This window comes from Panicum virgatum, chromosome 2N, assembly GCF_016808335.1.
Source record: "Panicum virgatum strain AP13 chromosome 2N, P.virgatum_v5, whole genome shotgun sequence".
Taxonomy (NCBI): Eukaryota; Viridiplantae; Streptophyta; class Magnoliopsida; order Poales; family Poaceae; genus Panicum; species Panicum virgatum.
In genome coordinates this window covers 50,969,582-50,993,800 of record NC_053146.1, presented here as the reverse complement: position 1 = coordinate 50,993,800, position 24,219 = coordinate 50,969,582, and the positions used below count along the sequence as shown (strand labels likewise).

Below are 24,219 nucleotides of genomic sequence, written 5' to 3'. Positions count from 1 at the left end.
TAGGCTGGCTTGAAGTCTTCCATGAATAGCCTTATTAACTGCTGATGATCTGCTACTGACTTTTGTAGTTGTACTTGTACATGTGGTATAGGCTCCAGATCAGAAAGCAACAGCGATTCAAACTGGAGTTTCTTTAGTTTGTCCTCTATGCTCCGATGAAATCCTGATACCTATCATAAGAAGAGTCTCTAAACCTTTTTTTTTGTAGAGTAGGAATCTCTGTTCTTTGAGCGAGGACACTGTTACTGCTGATCACGTTTGCAACCCTATTTGTCCTATGAATTTTTTTTCCTTACAAAGATGTTGCAAAAAGCTATTTGAGTCTAACGAATCTTGGTGTCAGACAATGAATAAAACAAACCTACTATCCTCATACACCTTGTGGCTCTGCACAGGGGTTCCCTAAAGAACGGTTTGAAAGCACAAAATGCACCACTGGACTCGACGAAAGTCAGAAGCACTGCATGCAACCGAGTGACAGTTTGCAATTGACCTTACAGTAAAATTGAAGTCCTGTACCCTATTGGCCAGATGATACACAAAGGGCCTGCCTGGAATACTGAAATTTCGATGGATTTCACAGTAAACAATACAATGCATATTGTTCTTGCATGATTGAAAATCATTTCTGAAATGGGGTCTAATTGTACAACCACTAACAAGCAGTGTAATTTACTCAAGAATAGAACAGAAAGCTGGCCGGACAGGCAGCAGAAAAGTGCAGCTAGCAGATACCCGGCCGGCTTTCATCACGCACCATCTTCCTTGAGAGCGCGCGGGCACCTACTACTGCCCCCCGCCAACAACAGCTGCCACTCATATGGAACACCTCTTTTTTTTTGTATTTTTAATATTTTCTCCCGCCTTACACGAAACAACACCACCGTTTTATATAGCTGCCTCCTCTTCTCAGAGCTCCTGCGTGTTGCTGCCTGGCCTCCCTTCTTCTCTCGTTCTCTCTTCCCTGCTCGGCTCAGGTAGTCAGGTCTGCTACCCCTGATTTTCTCTTGTTCTCCTGCATTTGCAATGCGATATCATTACGCGATTAGGAGCTTGTTTTTCATCTGTTGCCAGTTCTAGTTCAATGTTTTGCTTGGGATTTACAAGTTTTGCATGCAGTCTGACGCTTGTTTATCTTTCTCATGCTCGATCTCCGGAACATGAACATTTTTAAGTTCATATAGCACACTATGATATTTCTTCATCTTCAAGTCGAAGCGAAGATCGTGTAACCTCTTGAGTGTTTATCTATGTGTAGTTGGTTGGTTCTTGACCTTTTTGTGTTGGTGTGACTGCTGAGATGTGAAACTTTCCCCACTTCTTTTTGATCAAGCAACATGTAGTGTCATGATTTGGTTGGCGGTTGCCCTCCTACAACGCGCCATCTAGACTAATTAGATCTGATTACCCCTCTCATATCTGAAATGATTTTTTCCCCTGGTGATAGCGAATGAATGAAAAACAAAATTTCAAACTGTATGCTTTCAAGTAGATCGGCAACTTGCTTCAAACTGCATGCTTCCAAGTAGATGGGCAACGGTACAAATACATAACACCATTGATCTGAAGTTCTGAACACTGATTTTTTTCTTCCGCGAACGTGCCTGAACACTGAAACTCTAGCATAATTCTGGTCATTGTGATCAAGAGATTAAACCATTTTTTTCCTGACAGCGATGAAATCACCAGCATACCACCAACTCTCTCTTTTTTTTGAAAAAAACGCACACACTCTCTCCTTGACTAATCAGATCAAAATCTTTAAGTATCCAGCATTTCCGTTTCTGAATTCTAAAGGTACATATACTTTCTGCGTGATATCATCAGGGGCTTGTATCAACAAGGAAGAGGAAGTACGCAAACGCTGTATAATGGGGTCCAAAGCTGCAATTTTCGCCACGGCCGTACTGGCCGTCCTCTTCGCCGCCCCGGCATTGGCTCAGACGAGCAGCCCCCCCGCGCCGGCGCCCATGTCCCTCGCGCCGACCCCAGCGCCGGCGCCGGCGCCGCACTACATGGACCTCGCCGAGCTCCTCAGCGTGGCCGGCCCGTTCCACACGTTCCTCAACTACCTGGAGAAGACCAACGTGATCGAGACCTTGCAGAGCCAGGCCAACAACACCAAGGTGGGCATCACCATCTTCGTCCCCAAGGACTCGGCGTTCGCGGCGCTCAAGAAGTCCACCTTCTCCAACCTCACCTCCGACCAGCTCAAGACGCTGCTCCTGTACCACGCGTTCCCCAAGTTCTACTCCCTGGCCGAGTTCAAGAACCTGAGCTCGCTCAACCCGGTGAACACCTTCGCGGGGTCGCCGTACACGCTCAACCTCACCGACGACATGGGCAGCATCTACGTGCAGTCCATGTGGTCCAGGCCCAAGATCGCCAGCAGCGTGTACGCCACCAAACCCATCGCGATCTACGCGCTCAACAAGGTGCTCCTGCCCATGCAGCTCTTCAGCAAGGACCCGCCGCTCGCGCCGGCGCCGGCGCCCGCGCCGGATTCCGGGGCGTCCGACGCCCCCAGCCCGGCGGCCGGCAAAGCAGGCGGACTGACTGGCGGCAAGGGTGACTCGACGAGCGGCACGCACAACGTCGGCGCCGTCAGCGTTGCCAATTCCTTGCTGCTAGCCGCTGCAGGGTGCTTGATGCTCCTGTGGTGAGACTTGAGGGTTCTTGCCATTTTCTGAGCAGAGTGTCCGTGCTTCGCCACACTTGATTTCGTTTTGAATTGGTTCATGGAGTCATTCTTTTGGACATATGGTAGATGGCGTTAGGATCGAACTGGAGTATTTTACGTCACATTACTCTCATAATTTCTATCATTTTTTGATGGATGAATGATTGAATGAATACAAAAAAAAAGTTTTCACTGCTAGCACTCTTCTCTTTTCTAGTCTCTCTATGCAGCTGGTGATCACTGATCAAAGACACATCAATAGTTGTTCAAAAAAAAGAACAAAAACTGCTTGCAACACGCACCTCACCTCTGACTGATTGATTCACCCATCAACCTATCGATGCCCACGGGCACGTGAGACATGGCCCTATGAGAGGCTGGGTCTACACTGATGAGTTGTTCCTGGCAGAAACAACATGCTCAAGATCACAACTTGTTCGTTTAAGCGTGGTTGTACGGAACAGAAAAGCTGATTCATGATGCATATGCTGAAGACAATAGTTTATTCGGTATTTGAAATTCGGGTGGTTCTTGCCTTTGGCATGGCTAAAGAAATAGTTGAAGCTTACATGTGCATTAAGCATGGCTCGCTGTTACCACACGCAACTAATTTTTGGTCTGAAGAATCTGTATTCAGTAAAAGATGTCTCAGATCTTAGGCGATTTATTCAGTTCTCCATCTGACCCCGAATAATTTTAACTACTTTAATTATCTAAGCTTAGCAGCATGTGTTTGTTTTCCTAATGGTGAAGGCATGGCAACCAGTGTACTAGCATTTAGTATAATCAAATAATCAAAGGAATAAAAGAACGTTTCTGAAGTCAGTTCGAGCATAGTAGGCACCACTCGATCTTGTTTTGGTGCTTCGATCTGCACAAAAGCACGCAGTAGGACTGTATGATGAGCATATAATTTGCACAGTCCAGTGACATTTCTTTCCTTTTTTTTTTGAAACGAAGTCCAGTGACATTTGTGCCTGGTTCTGAATTGTGATGGCTTGGTGTTTTGGGGTAGGACGTTTGCTGAAGCCCCTGTAAATGTTGCAGCTGCAATGGCGATTGGCCATCATTTGGTGAACTCGAAACGGAGGGCCTCTTCCTCTTAATGCAATGTGTGCATAGATACGGTCGTAAAAAAAAACTCGAAAAGGGCCCATAAGAACCTGGAGTACCTTAAACAAGATCCCTGCTGGAAAAAAAAATGCACGGCAAAACTTTTACCGCAGGGAAGTGCCGTGCGCGTCCTGCGAGTGCTGCGATCCTGTCCGTGCGCTGCGACGCCCGAGCCCGACAGGGAGGGAGCAGCCGGATCCAGGTGATAACTAGCAGCGGCCGCAACGCCGCGCTCGCACGGCTGCACCCGCCGCGAGTGGCAGGCAGATCGGGTTATTATTGGTTTGCCCGGCGGCTATCTCGTCGGCAGCTGTGGCAACGGCGGAGACCACCGCGCCACGCCGTCCGCCGGCCGGGCCGCCGGAGCAGGCACTGACACGGGTGGCCAGGCCAGGTGCGGGCCTCGCACATTCACGTCGCCGGTGCAGGGTTTGAGAGCAGGGCCCGGAAGGGGGCGCCGTTGCTTGCTTTGCCCTTGCTCTCCACTGCGATTTTTTTATTTTTTTATTTTTCATTTTCGTTTTTTACAAAAATATATTTTCGTTTTCGAAATTAACAGAAATATACCCCGGCCGCCCCGCTGTCGGGCGGCCGGGATCTGGTCGCCCCACTGCGGGGCGCAGGGGCTTTTCTGCAAAAATTTTCACGGAGAATTTGCGCTAAGGCCCCTGAAAGACCGGTCGCCCGACAGCGGGGGCCGGCTGCCCCTCCACTATTTAAGGGTTGGCTGCCCCCACCCCTCATTTGCATCACTAAAATTCCAGAAAAAAGAAAAGAGAGGGAGGGAGGGAGAGAGAGGCGAAGCCTTGTCGGATTTTCAAACCGGCGACTGCAGGTAACCAAAATTCTTCTATGCTTTACAAACAATTTATGTTGTAATTATTTTTATTGACATAGTAGATTAGCAAGCAGTTTAATACAAGCGTTGATACAATACATTAGCAATCTGATTGCGCACTTGTGATTGCCAGGGCTCAACACCATGGCATCCTCAGGATCCACCTACATTCCATAGAGTAAGGTGACGGCAACAGTCCCCCAAGGAGTCAAGGTGCATATGTGCTTTTGTGGATCCTTGTGCAAGCTAATGAAATCAAGGGTTTTGGGAGACGACTTTGGCATGAGGTTCTTCATGTGCGAGAATTGCGAGTATGACCCGCCCAAACATTACGGCAAGGATCGAGCAAAGGTACTACAAAATACTATCAGAGTTTGCCACTTTCAGATCTGGTAATGACTTCTAACATGATTTGGGGAAAGACTCCACCGCATCTATGTGATTTCATGCAGTGGTTAGACACCGAGTGTGATACCCTAGGTGTTTAAAATTGCTAAATCAAGGTCATGTATACAGCATCATGCATAATTGTCAGTAAGTTTCGAAATATGTGTATGTGCATGTGTATTAGGTGTGTGCTTATAAGACTATTTCATAATATGATTGTAATATTTCATGCTCAACTTGTCATTAAAAGTATTTAACAGAAAAACACTCATAATTTAGTGTCTTGCCGGTCTACATGAAATAATTAGGAATTCAAAATCTTAGTTGTGTTAGATTTAAAATAACTTTCAAACCGTGGCTTAATTGAACATTTTCCTGAAATAAAACTTGTAGAGTTTTAAATGTTGAACAACTTCCATGTTGATGGTTTTTCCGAGTGCCACCCAAAAATGGAAGAAAATTTTGAATTCCGAGTCGAACAGGACCAAGTTCAAATATACTAAAGATTAAAAAATTAACTTTTGAACGAAGTCTCAAACGAACTGGTGCCTGAAACGAAAAGTGTAGAATTCGAAATTCTCTACAACTTTCATATTCAAAGTTTTCCATGTTTCAAAAGAAATTTTTGAGAAAAATGCGAGTCAAATGCGTTGACCTCTCATCCTCTCTCTACTCTCTCTTCTCTCCCTCACCCTCCCCTGTTCCGCGCCCGGCCGAGCAGAGGCCGCCGGCCACGTGCAGGCCCGGCCGAGGCCCATCCCCAACCGAGCTCCCCGACCAGCTGTCGACCTGCCTCGCCACCGCTCTTCTCAGCCTCTGCTCACGTGCCACGCGGTCACTGCTCCTGCCGCCGCCCGCCACGGCGACGACGTGCCGAGCCGGCCTACTTGCGCCTCACCCCTCTGCCCTGCTCTCCTCCCTCCCATTTGCTTCGCAAGCAAGCCTCCTACCCCCCTCTACTCCCCTCCCTGCTCCAAGCGCCAGGCCGAGCTTCCCACGGCGTCCAGAGTCGCCCGTCGCCCGCCATTAGCGCCGCCCCTCCATAGCCGCCGTGGAGCTCACCCCTCCAGCCTCCCTCCGCCCCGAACGACCCCCCAGCTAGCTCCCCCTCGCCGCCCTGAACCTCCTGCACCCGGCCCCGCCTTTCTTCTCCCGCCGGAACGCCGCCGCCGCGGTCCAGACCGCTGCCGGCCACCCCTCTCTGCGGCGAGGCCACCTCCGTCCGCGTCCGCGAGCCCCAAGACCCTCCAGAGGTAGCCCGTGAGCCTCTCTCTCTCTTTTCCCCTTTGGGGCCCCACCGCCGGTGACCCTGCTCGCCGGAAACGGCGCCGCCGGCCCTTCCCTATTTTTCGGTCAGGGGCTTACCCTGAGAAGGAGCCAAAACTCCAGGGGTCCAAGAGTAAAAACGCCATGAACTCAAAATAGCAAACTTTGAAAATACCTAGAAATTCGTAGAAAAATCAGAAAACTGCAAATCTAAATGTTTTGGAATCCTTACAACAAGATCTACAAGTTTAATTACATGCACATATTTATTTTCTATCTATATTTTAATCTAGGAAAAAGATTAGATTACAAAGACTATAATTATTTTAGGAGTTCTACTCAGCATCTATGGGTGATTTTTGTCTGGTAGCTACTTCATGCCATGCTTAGCTTTGTGTAAAAATTTGAGCACCAGTTAACACCTGTAACTAGATGAAACACTAGTCTTGGCTAGATCTAGTAGAATAATTTACTTTTTAGTTATGGATGTTCTGATATAGACATGTGAATGAAACTTTTTCTGTGTACTTACAATACTAGATGAACACCACTGTCCAAGTTTCGTTATTTTTAGATTTGTGTAGCTAGCTCTGTGAATTAATCCTTAAAAATGGTGCTATATTGTGATAAATAGTTGTTGCATCTGGAAAAATCTAAAAATTTACCGTGGCTTGGTCTTCAGAAGATAAGCTAGCATACAAACTTTGAGAGCCAAAAACACTTTATAACTCTCTGTACTAATTAGTCTGGTTATATGTGAGTTAAATTTGTCAATTTTATTATTCCTGTTTTATGTCTAAAAAAATTCTAATAAATTTAAAGTGAGTTTAAAATCGTATGTAGACTCCTTTGTAAAAATTTGAGACTCATAAACTAAGTATAACCCTTTGTAGAAATAAGTTTGCATTATTGCTGGTAAAGTTTATCTTATTTTTCATGCTCTGTGTGCTGCTCCATAAAATTTGAAAAATTAACAGTGGACTCCTCATAAGTGTGGCACGACTCAGTAAAATTTTTTGTCACCATTACTTACATGGTTTGATCTGTATAAATAGTTTCATATCCTAGCAGTGGCTGTGTATATGATTTTTCATAATTTTTCTGCTGCATGAAAATTTCCTCAAATTTTTACAGCAAGATCTATACTTTATGAAGTACACTAAATAAGAATTTCAACCTCAGAAATGATGTGTAACTATAGTTTTGGACAAAGCATGTTATCATTAGTTTTGTTAAAGGAAACAACTTTTGTATGTTTTGGTATATGATGAAAACCCCACTTTGACTTTATGAACTAACTAATGTTGTTTTCTACTCTATAAATGACTGCCCAATGAAAGAAAAATGATAGTGTTTTATTTTCTAATTTGAGTCTTGTTGGATTACACCTTTATTGTGAAATAAATCATAAATTATTACCATCACCACAACTCACCCATGTGCATCTCATATAGATACTACTACTCTCGCTGACGGAACATACGAGCTGGTGCCCGACTCCGAGAGTGAGCAGCGTGAAGCTCAAGTGAATCTAACTGAAGCTACTGAAGACCCGAACTCGAATCTGGAAGAGCCCAAGACTAGCTACGCCCAGGAAGGCAAGCCCCGGAGCATGTCCTTCTATTTTAAATTTATGCAACTTACTATTGTTCCTATCTGCTTGTGCATTTAAGTTTACAGGAGTTAACTGGAACCTTAGTTGCATGATCCTAGGTACCGATGCTTGAACACTAGTATGTGTAGGTCGCTAGTTAGCTATGCTAATGGTTCGGTAGAAGTCGAGTGATTTCCTGTCACTCGCGAGAAATTATAGGAGTTGGTTGTTTACTACTTGCTACAACTATAAGGTCTACGGGCGGGGTCGTGATACTCGGGATGCCCCGTCTGTTTAGTGAAAAGTGATAAGGCCGCAGTGTGTGGTAGTAGTGGTTAAGCGTTTGAACGTACTAATCACATGCCGAGAATATGATAATCGGTAAGCTTAAGTACTGGATTGAACCGCGGCTGGAATATACTCCCCACCATCTTGACGTCGTTCTCATCTAGCTAATGACGGGTGCAGAGCCGGGCTCTGTAGTCGAGGGCGGTGGGCCTGTTCCGTGAAGCGGGAATTGAAGAGAAAAGTTGCATGTGTGACTCTGGGAGTAACCACGTGACGTGTGTTTAGGTCTGCCTGGCCAGGTTAACAAATTCGATTCGAATCGTCCGTTTCTCACCGGTTATTGAGACTGCTTAACCCTTTTGCCACATAGAGTAAGAAGTGAAACATGATGATGATGATGAATTTGGTTGATTGATGAAAGATAAATGTTTTCTACCATGTATGTTATTGGATAGATCCTCACCTAGAATGGTTAATTGAACTAGAATCTTGAAGCTAAAATTTAAAGTAAGGACTTACTCTCTGTTGTTTTTTGGCAAAACAAACCCCTCAAGCCAAAAGCCTACTTTTGAGGATATGTTGGCCAGTCTGACCTGGCCTTGCACTCTCCTGCCTGGTTGGTCCGTGGAGTGGGATACGTCCCCGGCCGGCGATGACAAGAACGAGTGATGTCACGAATCGGGCTTCATCGTGACACCCATACCGTCGTTAGATATCGTGTATTGTATCCGCTGCAATAAAGAACTCTGGTGGATTCCTTTTATGTTGGCGCTACAAAAAGTCCTTTGTTACGTATGGAACTTGGTTTGTAATTCTAATATTATGTTAAACTCTGTGGTGTAATATATTGTGAGGTGTTGTAATCTCTAGAGTCACCTTCGCGTGAGTTATGCTGCTTTGTTCGATCCAGGTTTAAGTGGTTTCATCGGGATTTTACCCGACAGACTACCGATGTGCTCTGTCTGCTGTGTGAGTTAAACCTAATTGCCTTTGCAACGATGGTTAGTGCACTTAAGCAGGTTTATGTCAGGCGGTTCTGCCACATTGAGCAATCTCAGCTGGATAAGGACCACGTTGAGCGTCAAGCAAGGTGGGCTGCACAAAGGTGGCAACGAATGCTGCATGAAGAACAGATGGAGGAGAAGCGCAAGAAAGATCAGGAAGAGATTCAGAAGAGGATTGCAGAAGTGGAACGTCAGGAGGCAGAGGAACGTGAAGCTGATAAGGAGAGGAAGCGAGAGAGGGCCCGCCGTGCTAAGGAAGCAGGGCCTGAAGCTATTAGGAAGGGAAAATATCCCCGGTGCACTCAGTAAAGCACCACTATATAATCCCGGCATTTTACATTTCCTAAGGCATGTTAGGTTTACTCACAACATGAGGTTATCGTGTTGCACATGCCACTGCTTTTCATTATTCAAGTACCTAGTAGTACGAACGCCTTAGGCCTCAGCTTTGTAATCGTAGCATTGTTTACAAAATTGTATTGCAAACCGAAAATTTATGATTCGTAACTACCCTTCTATTTTCAGTACACTATATTCAGTGAGCAATCTAATTCAACCAACCTACACATTTAGAACTGCAACCAAGAAATCTTACTACACAAATACCTTCGTAATGTTACGTGCTACCATCTGGTTCAAATACATATCCATACATAACGAAATGTAATTATCACATACAGGTGGCAATACATATCCATACATCTGGTTCAAATACATATCCACACATAACGAAATCTAAACGCGACGGGCTCCAAAATCCAGAGGCAATCCATCGGTGGGATTCCCAGAAGGTCCAACCTCAGCACCAGCATTATCTTCATGCATTTTAGGGCACTTCTTGTAAGTGTGACCGTCTGCTCCACACAGGTTGCATCGTTTTTTCTTCTTTCCTGCCTCAGACTCATCCATTCCGTTATGAATACGAAGTGTCTGCCGTCGACCTACCCCTCTCCTAGCATCTGGATTGTGAATGTACATTGGAGAGATATTTGGTGTAGTGAATGATCCCAGATTGCTTATGCCACATATCTCATGGCCCCAAGTGTGCACAGCGGTTTCTTTTCTATAATATTCTGAAACAAAAACCCCAGGTTCCAACCCAGATTCTGAACATGCCGCAATGACATGGGAGCATGGTAAGTGAAGAAGCTGTGGCTTCTTGCATCTGCAAAACACCTTGCCTTCCGGCGTTATCAAGCAATCCTGAACGACCCTTTGTCTGCGGACACCCTGACTTGTCCTGTCCTTGCATGAAACCTCAAACCTTTGATCCTTTGTGCCCATGGAGACCACTATGTGATATTGAGCCTTTTCAATCTTTTCTTTCATGTATTTAGTGACCTTATTACAAAAAACTACTTCTGGATCATTAAGTAAGACATCAGCTGCCTGGTACCGCTCTCTGAAGTACCTTGTGCATCCGTACATGATGAACTCAACTATGCCAAGAAGAGGAAATCCATGAACATGGCGTATTACCATATTGTAACACTCTGCGTGGTTGGTTGTCTCGATCCCATAACGACGCCCACCAGTGTCGTATAGAATTGACCACTTCTCCTTAGGTGCATCCTTAATCCACTATGTGAAAGGTCCGCCGCCTGAACGTCTCCGGCTGGAGGTTGAGGCATGTTCCTGTAGCAGCTCGGCGCACATGTTATCTAGCACCTGCCACAAAGTATCAAACTTCCGCTGCTGATTCTGAGTGCACAACCTCTTGAACAAATTCATAAGTTCCTTATTCTTGAAGCGCTCATAAAAGTTTGCACCCATATGCCTTATGCACCACCTACTCACAACATCTGGCCATAGAGGAGGTTGTCCTCGACTTCCTTCATGTAGTTGCCTTATTGCTGCTAGAAGACCTGCATGCCTGTCACTGATGAGGCAAACATTTGGCCTTGCAGCAACAACGTGAATCTTCACACGTTCAAGAAACCAGTACCAGCTTTCTGTGTTCTCATTCTCAACAAAAGCAAAGGCGATGGAAACCACCTGCTTGTTGCAATCAACTCTAATCGCTGTCAGTATTGTCCCCTTATATCTTCCTGTCAAGAATGTGCCGTCGATACACAGAACAGGAAGACAATACATAAATGCCCTCACACATGCACCAAGACAGAAGAAAGCACGAAGCAGAAACCCAGGTCCCCCATATAAACTCGGTACAATGTTGGTATCAGTCGCGCTTCCAGGATTTCTCTGCACAATTGCTGACAGTATGTGAGGCAGGTTATCATATGATGCCTCATATGTGCCGAACCTCATCTCAAACACCTTTTGTTTTGCCCGCCAAGCCTTTGCATAGCTGATTTTGTATTGAAAATGGTCGTCTATATCCCTAATTATCAATTTTGGCTCATAATCAATTTTGTCGAGAATCACCCCATACATCTTCTTGGCCACGAAAGTGGATGTGATGTTACGGTGATTTTGCGCAACATCAGTCAATCTGCATGTATGTGGTGTAACAATTGAACACTCTCAGTGCGTCTTGTACTTGCCCTTGTAGGCATGTACTCGCCATGTACAATCACCATTGACACACTTCACCTCATATTCTTTGCTGCTAGACTTCACAACTCTGAATTCCTTCCTCAACGATATAGCCCAAAGCTTCACAGCATCCTTCACAGCTTCAATGCTAGGATACTTTGCCCCCTGCACAACCTCATTCTCTCTGTATTCGTATTCATTACCCCTAATATCCTGTATCACTGGATTTCCAAAATCCTTGTCTCGCCATTCACCTAGCAACGGGTAGTCCTCATCGTCTGATGAGTCCCCACATTCTTCCATCATTCGAGCCTTCTGGTCTTCATTCTCTACAGCTTCCACTATTCCAGGTATCCGCTCCCCCTCATCAGCTAAACCTTGCGGCTCAGGTTGAATGACATGCACGTTCTGATCTTCTTTTTCTCCTACCTGATCAGCTATACCTTGCGGCTCAGATTCTATGACATGCATGTTCTTATCTTTATTTTCTTGTTCCATTGATTGGTTCATATAAGATGATGTACTTGTGGACCCTTCACCGAAATGACCTGCCTTCTGGTGAATCTGAATTAGCATTACAAGAGGCCACCCACGGTCAAGAGCTGCTTGCATGTAAGTCCGCCATTCTTCGCTGTTTGTTATAAGCATCAACTCCCAAAAATCCCCTTCAGTTGCCCAATTCGTTACAGTCTGAACGGTTAGGATATAGGTATTTGGATTCACATTGAATATCTCGTGAAGCCATTTGCGGTTTATCTATTCCGCACTCTCTGCGTTCAAAAGCTGATAGATCTACTCTATACACATCATGAGAAATATAGTAGTCACCATAATGAACTTGAAAACGAAGCTTGCTCGATATATCTGGCCACACAATAATGCTATTCATTAAACTGATTGCTAATCTACTGTATCAACAAAAATAATTACAACATAAACTGTTTGTAAAGCGTAGAAGAATTTTGATTATCTGCAGTCGCCGGTTTGAAAATCTGGCAGGGCTTCGCCTCCCTCTCTTTTCTTTTTTCTGGAATTTTTGTGATGCAAATGAGGGGTGGAGGGGGGCAGCCAACCCTTAAATAGTGGAGGGGCAGCTGGCTGCCCCGCTGCCAGGCGGCCTGGGCCGGCCGCCCCGCTGCCGGGCGACCAGTCCTCTAGGGGCCTCAGCGCAAATTCTCCATGAAATTTTTTGCAGAAAAGCCCCTGCCGCCCTGCAGCGAGGTGGCCGGGGTATATTTCTGTAAATTTTGAAAACGAAAAAATATTTTTGTAAAAAACAAAAATAAAAAATAAAAAAAATCGCGCTCTCCACTTCTCCAGCATGGGCCGGCACATTGCCTTGCCGGGCTACATGCGCGCCTGGCTACGACGGGCCGTCCTGTCACATCCACCGCATACGCCACCATGTCAACCGGGAAATCCTATTGGTAAAGGAAAACGTTTTGGACAAGGTTTGGGTCAAACATTGGGAATATAAATCGTCAATAACTTTTAAGTTGTTGAGTTTACAAATGTGAAAATTATATGAATAGATTTGTCTTGAAAAATGCTTTCATAAAAGTTTATGTATATCACTTTTATACAAATATTTTTTTAAAAAAATAAGAGGTCAAAGTTGTGTTTTGGAGACCGTGTGGCTGTCCTTAACGGCTTTCTTTACTAATACGGAGGGAGTATATCTTTCATAAGCTTTTCTCTTATACACACCTTCCCATCTAATATTTGAGATTCGTGTAAGCAACCACAGTAGTTGGATTCATCCCCAAACTCTCTAGTTTTCTCTCCCTTCTCAACCTACCTCTCCTCTCTCCCCTGCGTGCGCCGCCTGTGCTTGCCGCCGCCACCGCCTGCGCCTGCCGCCACCGCGCCACGCGACCAGCTCACCGGAGAAGAAGGCGCGCACCTGCTTAACATTTCGTGCTTCTAATTTCAACGTCTCGTCTTTCTAGTATGAACTGTTTGAAAATCAAACATTGAATCTGTATAAGAAAAATGTTAAATTAATCTTATCAAAATATGGAACATATTTGCAGCGGTTAATATTTAATTGGGCTAAATATGTTTTAAATATAGATGACTTATCTATCTTCCAATTTCAATATATAGGAGCCTCATGTCAACCTGCGGCGCACGCAGTCGCATTCGTCGCACAGATTCCTCGCAGTCTTCTGACAGAGAACCTGTTTTCCCACTCGAAAAGGAAGGAGATGCCTTGCCCCTTCCGAATCCATCGCATGGAGAACCACCAAACCCATCAAATCAGACAGGCTACAAAGGTCGTCGGCCTAGAGAATCCAGGCAAGAAGGGCCGGGCTACACGCCTATCTATCCAGACCGGCCGGAAGTAGGCCCCGGTCGCCGCTGACGCTGAGTCGGAGGCGGCATCGAGATCGGCGCGCGGCGGTGAATGCTCCGAACGGAATAGAAGCCGCCGCGGACGGGGAGGCATCGGCGCAAGAGCCGGGCCGATGTCGCGCGCGGGATTCGTTCCCCGGGAAAAACACCCACCCCCGCGAGACCCGCACGTGAGGCGCCGGGCCGGGCCCCCCCACCCGCGCGCGCCGCGAGACGGAACACACGGGTGCCCCCCGTGCGCCCGGGGCCGGGCGGCGCCGCGGAAGCGGAGCACCGGAACCCGACCGGCACGGCGCCCACCACCGCCGTGAGGCATGTGGTGCTGTGCACTGTGGACCACGAGGTGATCGTCCTTTCGCACAAAGTTCACCACCTCTGTTTCTTTTTTCTTACAAAGAACCACGAAAGATGCACTCCCATTTTAGGCATCCTTCTGAAAAAGGTCACACGAAAAGCACAATGTTCACTTGTTTAGCTTGTGTTGGCCAAAGAATAAAGATCCCCGGCCCTGACAAACCTCAGAGGGATCAAAAGAAGCGTGATCATGATACTGCGTGGTAGTGGTTGCGCCTCCCCACGGGGCGGCCCCGGTGCCCGGACCGGCGTACGGCCGAGCCAGCCCATGCGTGTCGTTCCACGCTTTGCAGGACAACGATTTCGACGAACATAACCAAAGTCACCACCGGCAGGAGAAAGCCCTTTCCTCCCTTTCACTGTGGAAAAAAGGACCCCTCGTCCCTCGTCGTCGCTCTTTGATGTGGGCATGCCTCAACCTCTCTCTCTCTCTCTCTCTCTCTCTCTCTCTCTCTCTCTCTCTCTCTCATCTCGGCAGCGAAACATTTTTCCAGAGAGGAGAAAAATCCTGGCACGGAAACCTCCTCCTCCTGCTGCTGCTGCTGCCGCCATCGGCGTCCGTGCAGCTCGCCGCGGTCTACGCGTCGTCGTTGGCTGGCAGTGGCACTGGCAGGCGCGGCCGTTGGGTGCCGGCCGGCGAGGAATTTCACGCGCACGGCCGGTGGTACGCCGGCTGCCAGACTGCCACGCCAAGGGAGCCGAGGGTACAGGCAGCTGGTCCGGTCCGTTCGACACCGACGCGCCCGTTGCGGATCCCGCGACGCGCGCGCAGCGCAGGACATGCCCGTGCAGGCCGTGCCGGGCCGCAGCGCAACCGCGCGAGCACGCGGGGCGGGCGCAGATGATCTCGGGGCCGGGGTGGAGATCTCCTGACCCGGCGCCTCTTCCGCTCTCCTGCCCCGTCCTTAAAAAGCCCCTGAAATATTCCGAGGCCAAGGGCAGCCGCAGCTACCAAGCTAGCATCTCAAACCTTTCTTCTCCTTCCTCCTCTCTCTCCCGGCGTAGTAGCTCTCTCGCCCAGCCTCTCGGGCCTCTCCACTTTTGCAGCTACCTACTACCTCGAGCTAGCGTGCATTCACATTTGCAGCTAGCTAGTAGCCCAGCTGCGACATGGGCAGGGATGGTGTGCGCCGCTCGGCGCCGTCTCCGGCGAGGTGCAGGAGGCGCCGCCTCCCTACGGCCGCTCGTCGCCGCCGGCTCGGCGGGCGGTGATGATCTGCCCCCGTTCCTGTGTTCGGCGTGTAGGATGCGGCGGCCTACGGGGGACGACGGTGATGGTCCCCGGCGGGGCAGGCCAAGGGATGGAGGGGAGTTCTGGTGGTGATCGGAGACGACTAAAGGTTGAAGAACGAAGCTAGCTATAGCTAACCGGCGGTGATGGTCTCGGTCGACCGGCGGCATACATGGGAAAGCCAGGCATTTTCTCGCAGCTCAAGTACACCTTCCGTTAGCTTTCCTCTCCACGCATGGTGATGGTTAATTGCTCTTGTTTTTGTTTTGGCATTTTACATTTGTACTACCTTTTCATCTGTCTCTCTGATTGGGGACTGATCATCGTTTAGGCCTTAGAAGCAGGTCGTCGTTATTGGGGATCAAAATAGTAGAGTATGTGTATCTGCATTTCCTCGAGGTGCGATGATACAGATTGCTAAGAAGGTTTCTTCGTATTCCCTCTCTCTTTCTCCTTTTGTAAGATTCTAAGTACTTAATGCATATGTTCTCGAGAATCACCGACCAGATGAGCATTTTTTGACGCGTTATGTTTATATTATATGCTACCTGACGAAATGTTGGGGATGATGTGTGGTGTGGCTGTGCTTGCAATGTTTTGTTACCGAACACTACTAGAAAAAGGGCCATGGGCACCAGTTTGAAAGAGGCTTAGGTACCGGATTTCGAACCGGTACCCCGAAACCGGGACCAAAGGCGTTGGTCTAAGATATTGGGTTTTTTAACCGGTGCCTAAAGTCTTCTTTGGTACCGGTTGGAAATAGCAACCGGTACCAAAGGCCGCCACGGGTGTTCCGCATCCACTCCCCATTCCCTCGCATCCTCTCCCGTTCCCTCGCACCCCCCACCAATAATTCAAAAAATCAACTACAAAATATAGATACAATTCATAGATTCCGCAAATCATTCAAAGAATCGATCACTAGATACAATCCATACAATTCGATATGCATCTCTATTCCAAAAAAATAAGAAAAAAAAGAAAAAAATCACCCACGGCGGCAGCTTCTCGCTCGCCCACTGGATGACGTTGCCGGTCTTGTCCTTGCGGGCGACGGCGCTCTCCTTGGCGTTCTCGCCGGCCTTGTGCTTGGCGGCCTCGAGGGCCTCGGCGGTCTTGTGCTTGGCGGCCTCGGTGGCCTCGGCGGTCTTCTGCTTGGCGGCCTTGGTGGTCTCGCCGGCCTTCTGCTTGGTGGCCTCGGTGGTCTCCCCGGCCTTGTGCTTGGTGGCCTCGGTGGTCTCGCCGGCCTTGTGCTTGGCCTCGTCGGTCTTCTGGCCCAGGTAGCTGCCGGTGTCGGACGCTTTCTGCTAGGTCGCCTCCTTGGCGTCGTGGCCCTTGCCCGCCGCGTCCGACGCCCGGTCCTTGGCGTGCTGCGCCGTGTCCTTGATGTGCTCCGCCGCTGAGATCCGCCGGCTAGCAGGGAGGAGAGGTCCCCTGCTCCGCCTCCGGGACCTCGCCGGTGGATGTGCCGCGGCGAGCAGGGCCGGAGCAGGGGAGGGGCGGCGCGGAGGGAGCAGGGGAGGCTCGCCCCGCCCCACGCCCGTGCCGGCCGCCGCCGCTCCTCGGCCCGCCACTCCGCCGTCGGGGGTAGGCCGCTCCTCGGCCCTGCCCCTCCGCCGCCGGCCCATGCACGACGGTGAACTCTAGGAGGCTGCGCGGGTGCTCGCCGGTGGAGGGAGGAGGGGAGGGGCCGGAGCAGGGAGGGGTGGCGCGTGTGGGAGAGAGACGAAGGGAGGAGAGAGAGAGTGACCGGGGAGGTGGAGCCGGTTGCCACCCCGGAGACCCTCGCCGGCCGGGAGTTGCTCGCCCGCCACGGAGCTCCTCGCCGCCGCGGAGACCCTCGCGCCGAGGATGAGGGAGAGAGAGATGAGAGGTAGAAAAATGAGGGGGTAGAGAGATGAGAGCTCAGTGCCGACAGCCAGGACTTTGAAATATCGGACAAGGCATGCATTGGCACCGGGTCATGACTTGACCCAGTGCTAATGGCTGCTCCAAAGGCACCGGTTCTTATTATTATCCGGTTCCATTTATGTTTGGACCAATCGGAACCGGCTCATGGTATTAACCGGTATCTTTGATATTTAATTGGTACTGGTTTCTGACGCTGCGTAACTTTCCGGCGCTTGACGCAGGCCAAGAGTACCGGCTGATGTTTCAACCGGTACCAATGCTTAGTATTAGTACCGGTTACAACATGAGCTGGTACTTTTGGCCTGGATCTTTGGCTTATTTTCCAGTAGTGGAATTGCATGGATATCCAGCTATCCAGTTAAGCCTCTAGTAGTATCTTCGAAAAAAAATATCTAGTACTGTTGTTTGCACTATCAGGAGGTGCGCCGGCACTGAGTTTCTGTATTGCGTTGCACTGTCCCGTTTGTGCCGGTTACGTACGTCGTTGAGCCGTTCTTTTTTTTAAGGAAGAATTGTATTATATCAAAACTGAGTACATCATCAAGATACACGCAACACTCTCAAAGTACTCACGCACTAAGTAGCTCCAAATCTCAATCCCAAACATATGTAAAAAATCAAATAGAAGGCCACACAGGCATACGCTCAGCAAGCAGGCTGAGAACAAGCACCCAAAGAACGGCGACCAACATCCCTGTAGGTTGGAACGAGCACAATCTTCTTCTTCCTTCTTGCGTCTTTCTTCTTCCTCTTTCTGCCACCGATGAAGAAGAGAGACTGATCCCAATCTATCTGATCCAAGACCGATTGGCATCAGCTTGGATGACAGACTTATTCTCACAAGCCCTTCACCGTGGTTGGATCTAACCACGGCAAAACGGAGAAGTGGCCGGAGAAAATTATTCCAGGATGACAGCACCATCCCCGCCTCGATGACGCCATCCGGAAGCCTAATTCTCCATGTCGTCGCTCCAAGCAAGTTGCCGACATTGTAGATGCCGCCACCTCCTTCATTGGAGCCGCCATGGAGAGACCCAAACCATCCTATCTCTTCACCGTTGACGGAGAGGAGGAGGAAACAAATCTCCCATACCACGAAACGCGGCATAGAGAAACCCTAACCCTAATTTAAACTTTATCTAACAAAAACTATTAGAAGAGATGGATCCCAACTCCCTCCAGCCTCCGGCATGATGCCAGAGGTGGGAAGGGAGGGGGACCAAACGGTAGAGGAGGCGAGATCCGGTGGTGGGCAGGAGGGTGGCGCCGCCCGTGTCGCCCTCGGGGCGACGCGGGGGCAGAGCGGATGTGGGGAAAGAGAGCGTCGTTGAGCCGTTCTGTGATTTCCTCCTGAGGAGTACTAATCCTCTAGTTCTGTATACCAAAAGGAATTACGAAGATCCCTGATCTTCCATCATCCCATTCAAAACCTTTCATTCAATTGTGACTGTGTACCACGGCCGTCGTAAATTCCAGTATGCTTATGTGGACGAAAAGGCTTCTTCGTCCACCGTACCGTGTGCCACTACCATCAGTTTTGTTGCAACTAGAAGGAAAATTTCAAGTAATGGCACAGGAGGGAAGAAAGTCTTTTTTGTTTTTGCTGGCCCGAGGATTTCAACAATTTATATTACCATGCCACATGTTCACGGCACCTTCTTACAGCATATGGTTCCAGTGCTGGTATGTTAGTTGTTCCATGTCGCCGTTTCTAAAGATGCCATGCCATGCATCTTTAATTGTTTTAAGAGTAAAATGTACCAGAGATCTACATACACCAACTCGTAAGAGTGTGTCAGTTAGGTTCACGAACTTCAAAAGTATATTTTTAGATCCATCAACTTGTAACTTTTGTCAGTTAGTTAGGTCTATAAACTTTGAAAAATTAGGTCTACCAGTGGTTATGCACGTGCCCAGGCACGTATTTGAAACTAATTCAATATCAACTCTATGGAGGTACATAATATATTCCATGATGTAAGAGTTCTGCCAAGTGGACAGACCAAGAATATATATCACGTGTTTGTCAGGACCCAACAGATAGACCAACAAAATAAAATTAATATATTGTATGCCCATGCGTTGCTACGGATAATAAACAAATCAAATTCATTCATACATGAATGTCTCGAAATGAAAAAAAACTCATCAAATATTAAAAGAATAGTGGGATCTAATCATTCTATGAGTAAAGAAGGAAGTGTAGCTTTTATATGCAAAGTTTTGGATTCTGTAAATAATAGTGGGATGCACGTGTCCAGGCTCATGTTTAAAAGTAGTATCAACAATTAGAAGGATTTATTTATCAGTAATTAAATTAAAAGAATTTAAGGAATTCAAACAAATATCATATATATACATAAAACCTATTGTAGTCCATATTATAAGAATTTCATCAAGAATATAACTAATAGGCACATCATGAAGAATATATATCACACGTGTTCATGAGCATCAAATGGACAGATCAACAAATAACAATATTTTAACAAATGCAAATATCAGATCGAGAACTTTTCTTGGTTCAATGGTTGATGCAAAATTTAAGTGGATATCCATTAAGATTCCGCAATAAAACATGTGACCAGAAAAATATATCTAGCTGCAGGAGACATATAATAATATCCTAATTTATAGAATAATAATATGTTTCCTTATTGAATGGGAAACACCAGTAACAATAGAAGAAAGTATATTAATTCATCTTAATTATTTACAAAATGTGCATGCACGACATGCTGCTCCATCATGTCGCATATCCATATGTACAGAGTATTGAAGAAGCAAAAGCAACCAGGTGCCACAAACTGGTATACCTGTAAGCTGCTGGTTTATGCCCTCACTCGCTATTGGTTCAGATCCTCGCTCACTGTCCATCCATCTTGGACTACCGTCTCGCAGCACCATGAGTGGCACATCCGTCTCCCAGCACCCATGCCGATTGCCACCTCCTCTCCTATCCCTTGCAGCCACTAAAATCGTTTGGACCTTATTCTTCAACTCAGCAATTGAAATAATATTGAAGTGTTAGTAATAATGTATAAAGAATACACATCAACAAAGCATTTTTTTTCTAACTCATGTTCTACTAATTCAAATCCAAGAAGCAAAAATGTTCAGTGAAGAAAAGAAGTAGCATGATTTTCTGGCCTAGATCATCTAAATAGTGACAATCTTATCTCACATACTATTCCCTGCAAGGAGATTGCTCTAGATTCTGTATGATAACCTTATTTAAGGAGGCAAGGCAATTTATCCAAATAGCAGAAACACCCTACATCAACTCGTAATTAAGAGTGTGTCAGTTAGGTCCACGAACTTCAAAAGTATATTTTTAGATCCATCAACTTGTAACTTTTGTCAGTTAGTTAGGTCTATAAACTTTGAAAAATTAGGTCTATAAACCCTCAAAGTGTATTTTTGGGACCATAAACTTATAATTTGTGTCACTTAGGTCCATACCCCCCAATGCATTTTTTAGGTCCACAAACTTCATCCATGATCATTTTTAGGTCGCCCCAATATCGCTGTCCATTAATATCTTTAACCCCTCACCGAGAACCACTCTAGGTTGACCCAAATCTAATGTGGTCACGAGATTTTCTTTTTGCCACAACACCTGGTGCCACCCGCGCCACGGAGGACATATAATATCCCCTATCACGGTACACATTGTTGAGTCTCTTTGTGACCTCCTCCACCCTATCCTTCCGTAGCCATTACCCCTTCCTCCCCACCCATATTACAATGTCATACCTAGATCTAAGCTCCGGACTCACCAATGACAGTTTGTAAGCTCCCCCCTCTCGAATCCTAATACATGTCAATAACCTCCAAACTAGCTAAGTCTTTCATCCCTCCCCTCTCCTCTCCCTATGCACTTGATTCAAAATCGGAGTTCAAATTTCACCCTTTTGTCGAAACTCCAACAACATGCTGGCACTGTATAGATTTATGTTGGTGCAATATCAATGCATAAAGACTAGGTGGAGGGGTATGGACCTAGATGACACAAATTACAAGCTTGTAGACTAGAAATGGATTTTTAGAGTTTGTAGACCAAAATGACACAAATTACAAGTTTGTGGACCCAGAAATGCAATTTTAAAGTTGATGAACCTAAGTAACACCGTATCTTCTTACAAGTTCATGGACCTCTAGTGCATTTTACTCTTGTTATAAGAATCATGTCTAGTATGTACAATAAACCCAAAACACATGTGGTTTTCAAAAATCTAGGTTTTTCATGCCAAACGTTGTTTCCATTAAAGACACAGCTTTTGTCCCCATGTACAGAAGGGACCGAGATTCGGTGACATGCTTATGGCATGTCACAGTGTAACATGCTGTCCATCTGGATCGTTGAAAGCAAATCCAAAGGCTCTCGCTTCATGCGTGTTGTTTCCACCCCGACAGGTGGTATCGCGCCCCGCACGCTCCGTTTTCCGCCATGAAACAGTCGTTCGCCAATCCCACCCTCGCCTCGCGCTCCCAGTCGACCGGAGACGGAGGGCCCCGGGTCGCCACCGCCATCGGGCGGCGCCGTCGCGGGAGGCAACCGGGTCGCTGCCGCGGGAGGCCGCCGGAGCCGTCGCGGGAGGCAGCCGGAGCCGGGTCGCCACGCGCATGGAGGCAGCCGCCCCTGCCCTGCCGTCGCGTCTGGAGAGGAAGGGGGCCGGCAGATACGTAGAGGGCGGCGAGCGCCTGGAGACGGCCGGCCGGCGAGCGCTCGTGGTGTTCATCATAATGCTGCAGAACCTGGACGGGAAGACGCCCATCGATGTGGCCAAACTCAAGAACCAGGACGACGTCCTCAAGCTGCTCGTGAAGCACGCCTTCGTATAGACGCCGCTGTTGTTGTCGTCGCCTCCAAGCTGCTGCTCTGCTCGCTTTCTCTCCCCACAAGAGTTTCTGCCGTTCGGTGTGTATCATAGCGAGAGCTAGTAAGACAGATTTTGCTTGTATAATTGCGGTGGGATTGGTTTTGTTGTATTTTCTATCCCTCCCGAATTTCGCTTATTTAATCAATAAGGATTACATTTTGAATTCATGATCCCTGCTTCAAATTGGGCAAATAAAGAGCTTGCTGTGTTCGGTGCAACACAACATCGGGGTCGGGGGCGCTGTCGCCGACGCCACCATGGTTGCCATCGCTTTCCGTGAGCAAAGCTCCTGAAGCGCTCTTCCAAGGCCCGCAGTGCGTCAGGCTCTCGCCGACCGGCCGTCTCCAGGCGCTCGCCGGCCTCTACGTGACTGCTGGCCTCCTTCCACTCCGGTCACGACGGCAGGGCAGGGGCGGCTGCCTCCATGCGCGCGGCGACCCTGCTGCCTCCCACGACGGTGCCGCCCGACGGCGGCGGCGGCCCGGGGCCCTCCGTCTCCGGTCGACTGGGAGCGCAAGGCGAGGGTGGGATTGGCGAACGGCTGTTTCACGGCGGAAAACGGAGCGTGCGGGGCGCGGTCCCACCTGTCGGGTGGAAACAGTGCACATGAAGCGAGAGCCTTTAGATTTGCTTTCAACGATCCAGATGGACAGCATGTTACACTGTGACATGCCATAAGCATGTCACCGAATCTCGGTCCGTAAAGAAGGACCGAGTTACTACAACCTGCATGCAAGTCGAATCAATCCACGTTGTTATGACCGGTCCGTTTATTGGCGCTAACCGTACATTTTTGCCGGCCGGCTCTGCCGCTCACACGTACTCTCCGGCCTAGCTACACGTGCGTGCCGTTCCGGTACACTACGCGCTGTACTCTAAATCTAGATCAGAGGATCCACGTACAGCGGAAACGTTCCGATAACATCTCGTCGCGCGCGTGCGCAACGAACAAACGCACCGGAGATCTCGACCGTCCGTCCTCTGAGGAGCCATTGATTAATTGGAGCATGGATAGCGAGCCCCACCGTTCCCTCAATCATTTCCGTGTCGTTGCTGTTCTGTCCTTGCTTGGTGCCGTCGGCGTGCAGCCTTCACTCTCCTGACTGCCTCACGGCAGGTACAATGCTTATGCTTGGTTGATCTAGCTACCATCAGTTGCGAGCTGAGCTTCTTCGTGGGTGAGATTAGGTGGCCGCCGTCGGAAACTCTAGCAGCTCTTCACCTACCGCTGATTCGGAAGCTAGCTAGCAGCAATGCAGCAGCAGCATCGCCGCCTCTCTCGACGAGTGGTACAGGGAAACCACCGCGGACGTCGTGCACGAGCTGGGAGAAAGGTCTTCCGTGTGAATCGTCGTGTGTTTGGAACATATGCGTGCACAAATGTCCAGTGTGGGTACGTCGTCCCCTGCACCGCAACCGGGCGGGGATCCGCTGCGAGTCCTCGGGATCCCTTCCCTCTCTCCGCAGCGGCACGTGTGGGGTACGGTGCCGCGAAATTAGTAAAACGCTGTTTCCCTCAGCAACAAAAAAAAAAAACGCTGCCGCGCGCGCGGGGCCTCCCGGCGGCATCGAGGAAGACGGGTCATTATTATGGATCGGAGGAGCAGTTAGCGGTGTTGCTAATCACACCAGTGTCGTATTACTGGTGTTAGGGCAGTCCCAATGCAGGCTGCACTCATAGAGTCTAAACCTCAAAGACTCCATCACAAAAAACTATACTTCTCAATGCAAAGTGTGTTACTTTGGTTTATATGGCTCACTTGTCTCTCTCACATTCATTCTTGATTTGCGTGAAGACTTGGAGTCCAAATAAGCCTTT

At 48.2% G+C, this 24,219-nt stretch overlaps 1 protein-coding gene, 1 long non-coding RNA gene and 1 pseudogene across 3 annotated transcripts; 1 reads left to right on the top strand and 2 right to left on the bottom strand.

Moving 5' to 3' along the window:
* Positions 1-810: 810 nt before the first annotated feature.
* LOC120661043 (fasciclin-like arabinogalactan protein 7) lies at positions 811-2,878 on the top strand. Of its 2 annotated transcripts, none has more exons than XM_039939733.1 (2): positions 811-985; positions 1,828-2,878. In XM_039939733.1, exon 2 carries the CDS (start codon positions 1,872-1,874, stop codon positions 2,661-2,663), a length of 792 nt encoding a protein of 263 aa, XP_039795667.1. In that variant the 5' UTR covers positions 811-985; positions 1,828-1,871; the 3' UTR covers positions 2,664-2,878. The 2 variants fall into 2 exon arrangements, with proteins under 2 accessions (XP_039795667.1, XP_039795666.1); XM_039939732.1 differs by having other exon boundaries at positions 814-977.
* Positions 2,879-12,829: 9,951 nt separating this feature from the next.
* On the bottom strand, positions 12,830-18,209 carry LOC120662729 (annotated as a pseudogene).
* Positions 18,210-20,147: 1,938 nt separating this feature from the next.
* LOC120658896 lies at positions 20,148-20,803 on the bottom strand. The gene is made up of 2 exons (XR_005668875.1): positions 20,747-20,803; positions 20,148-20,511 (listed from the first exon to the last, which is right to left on the bottom strand). It is a non-coding gene; the product is annotated as an uncharacterized LOC120658896 (long non-coding RNA).
* Positions 20,804-24,219: the final 3,416 nt, after the last annotated feature.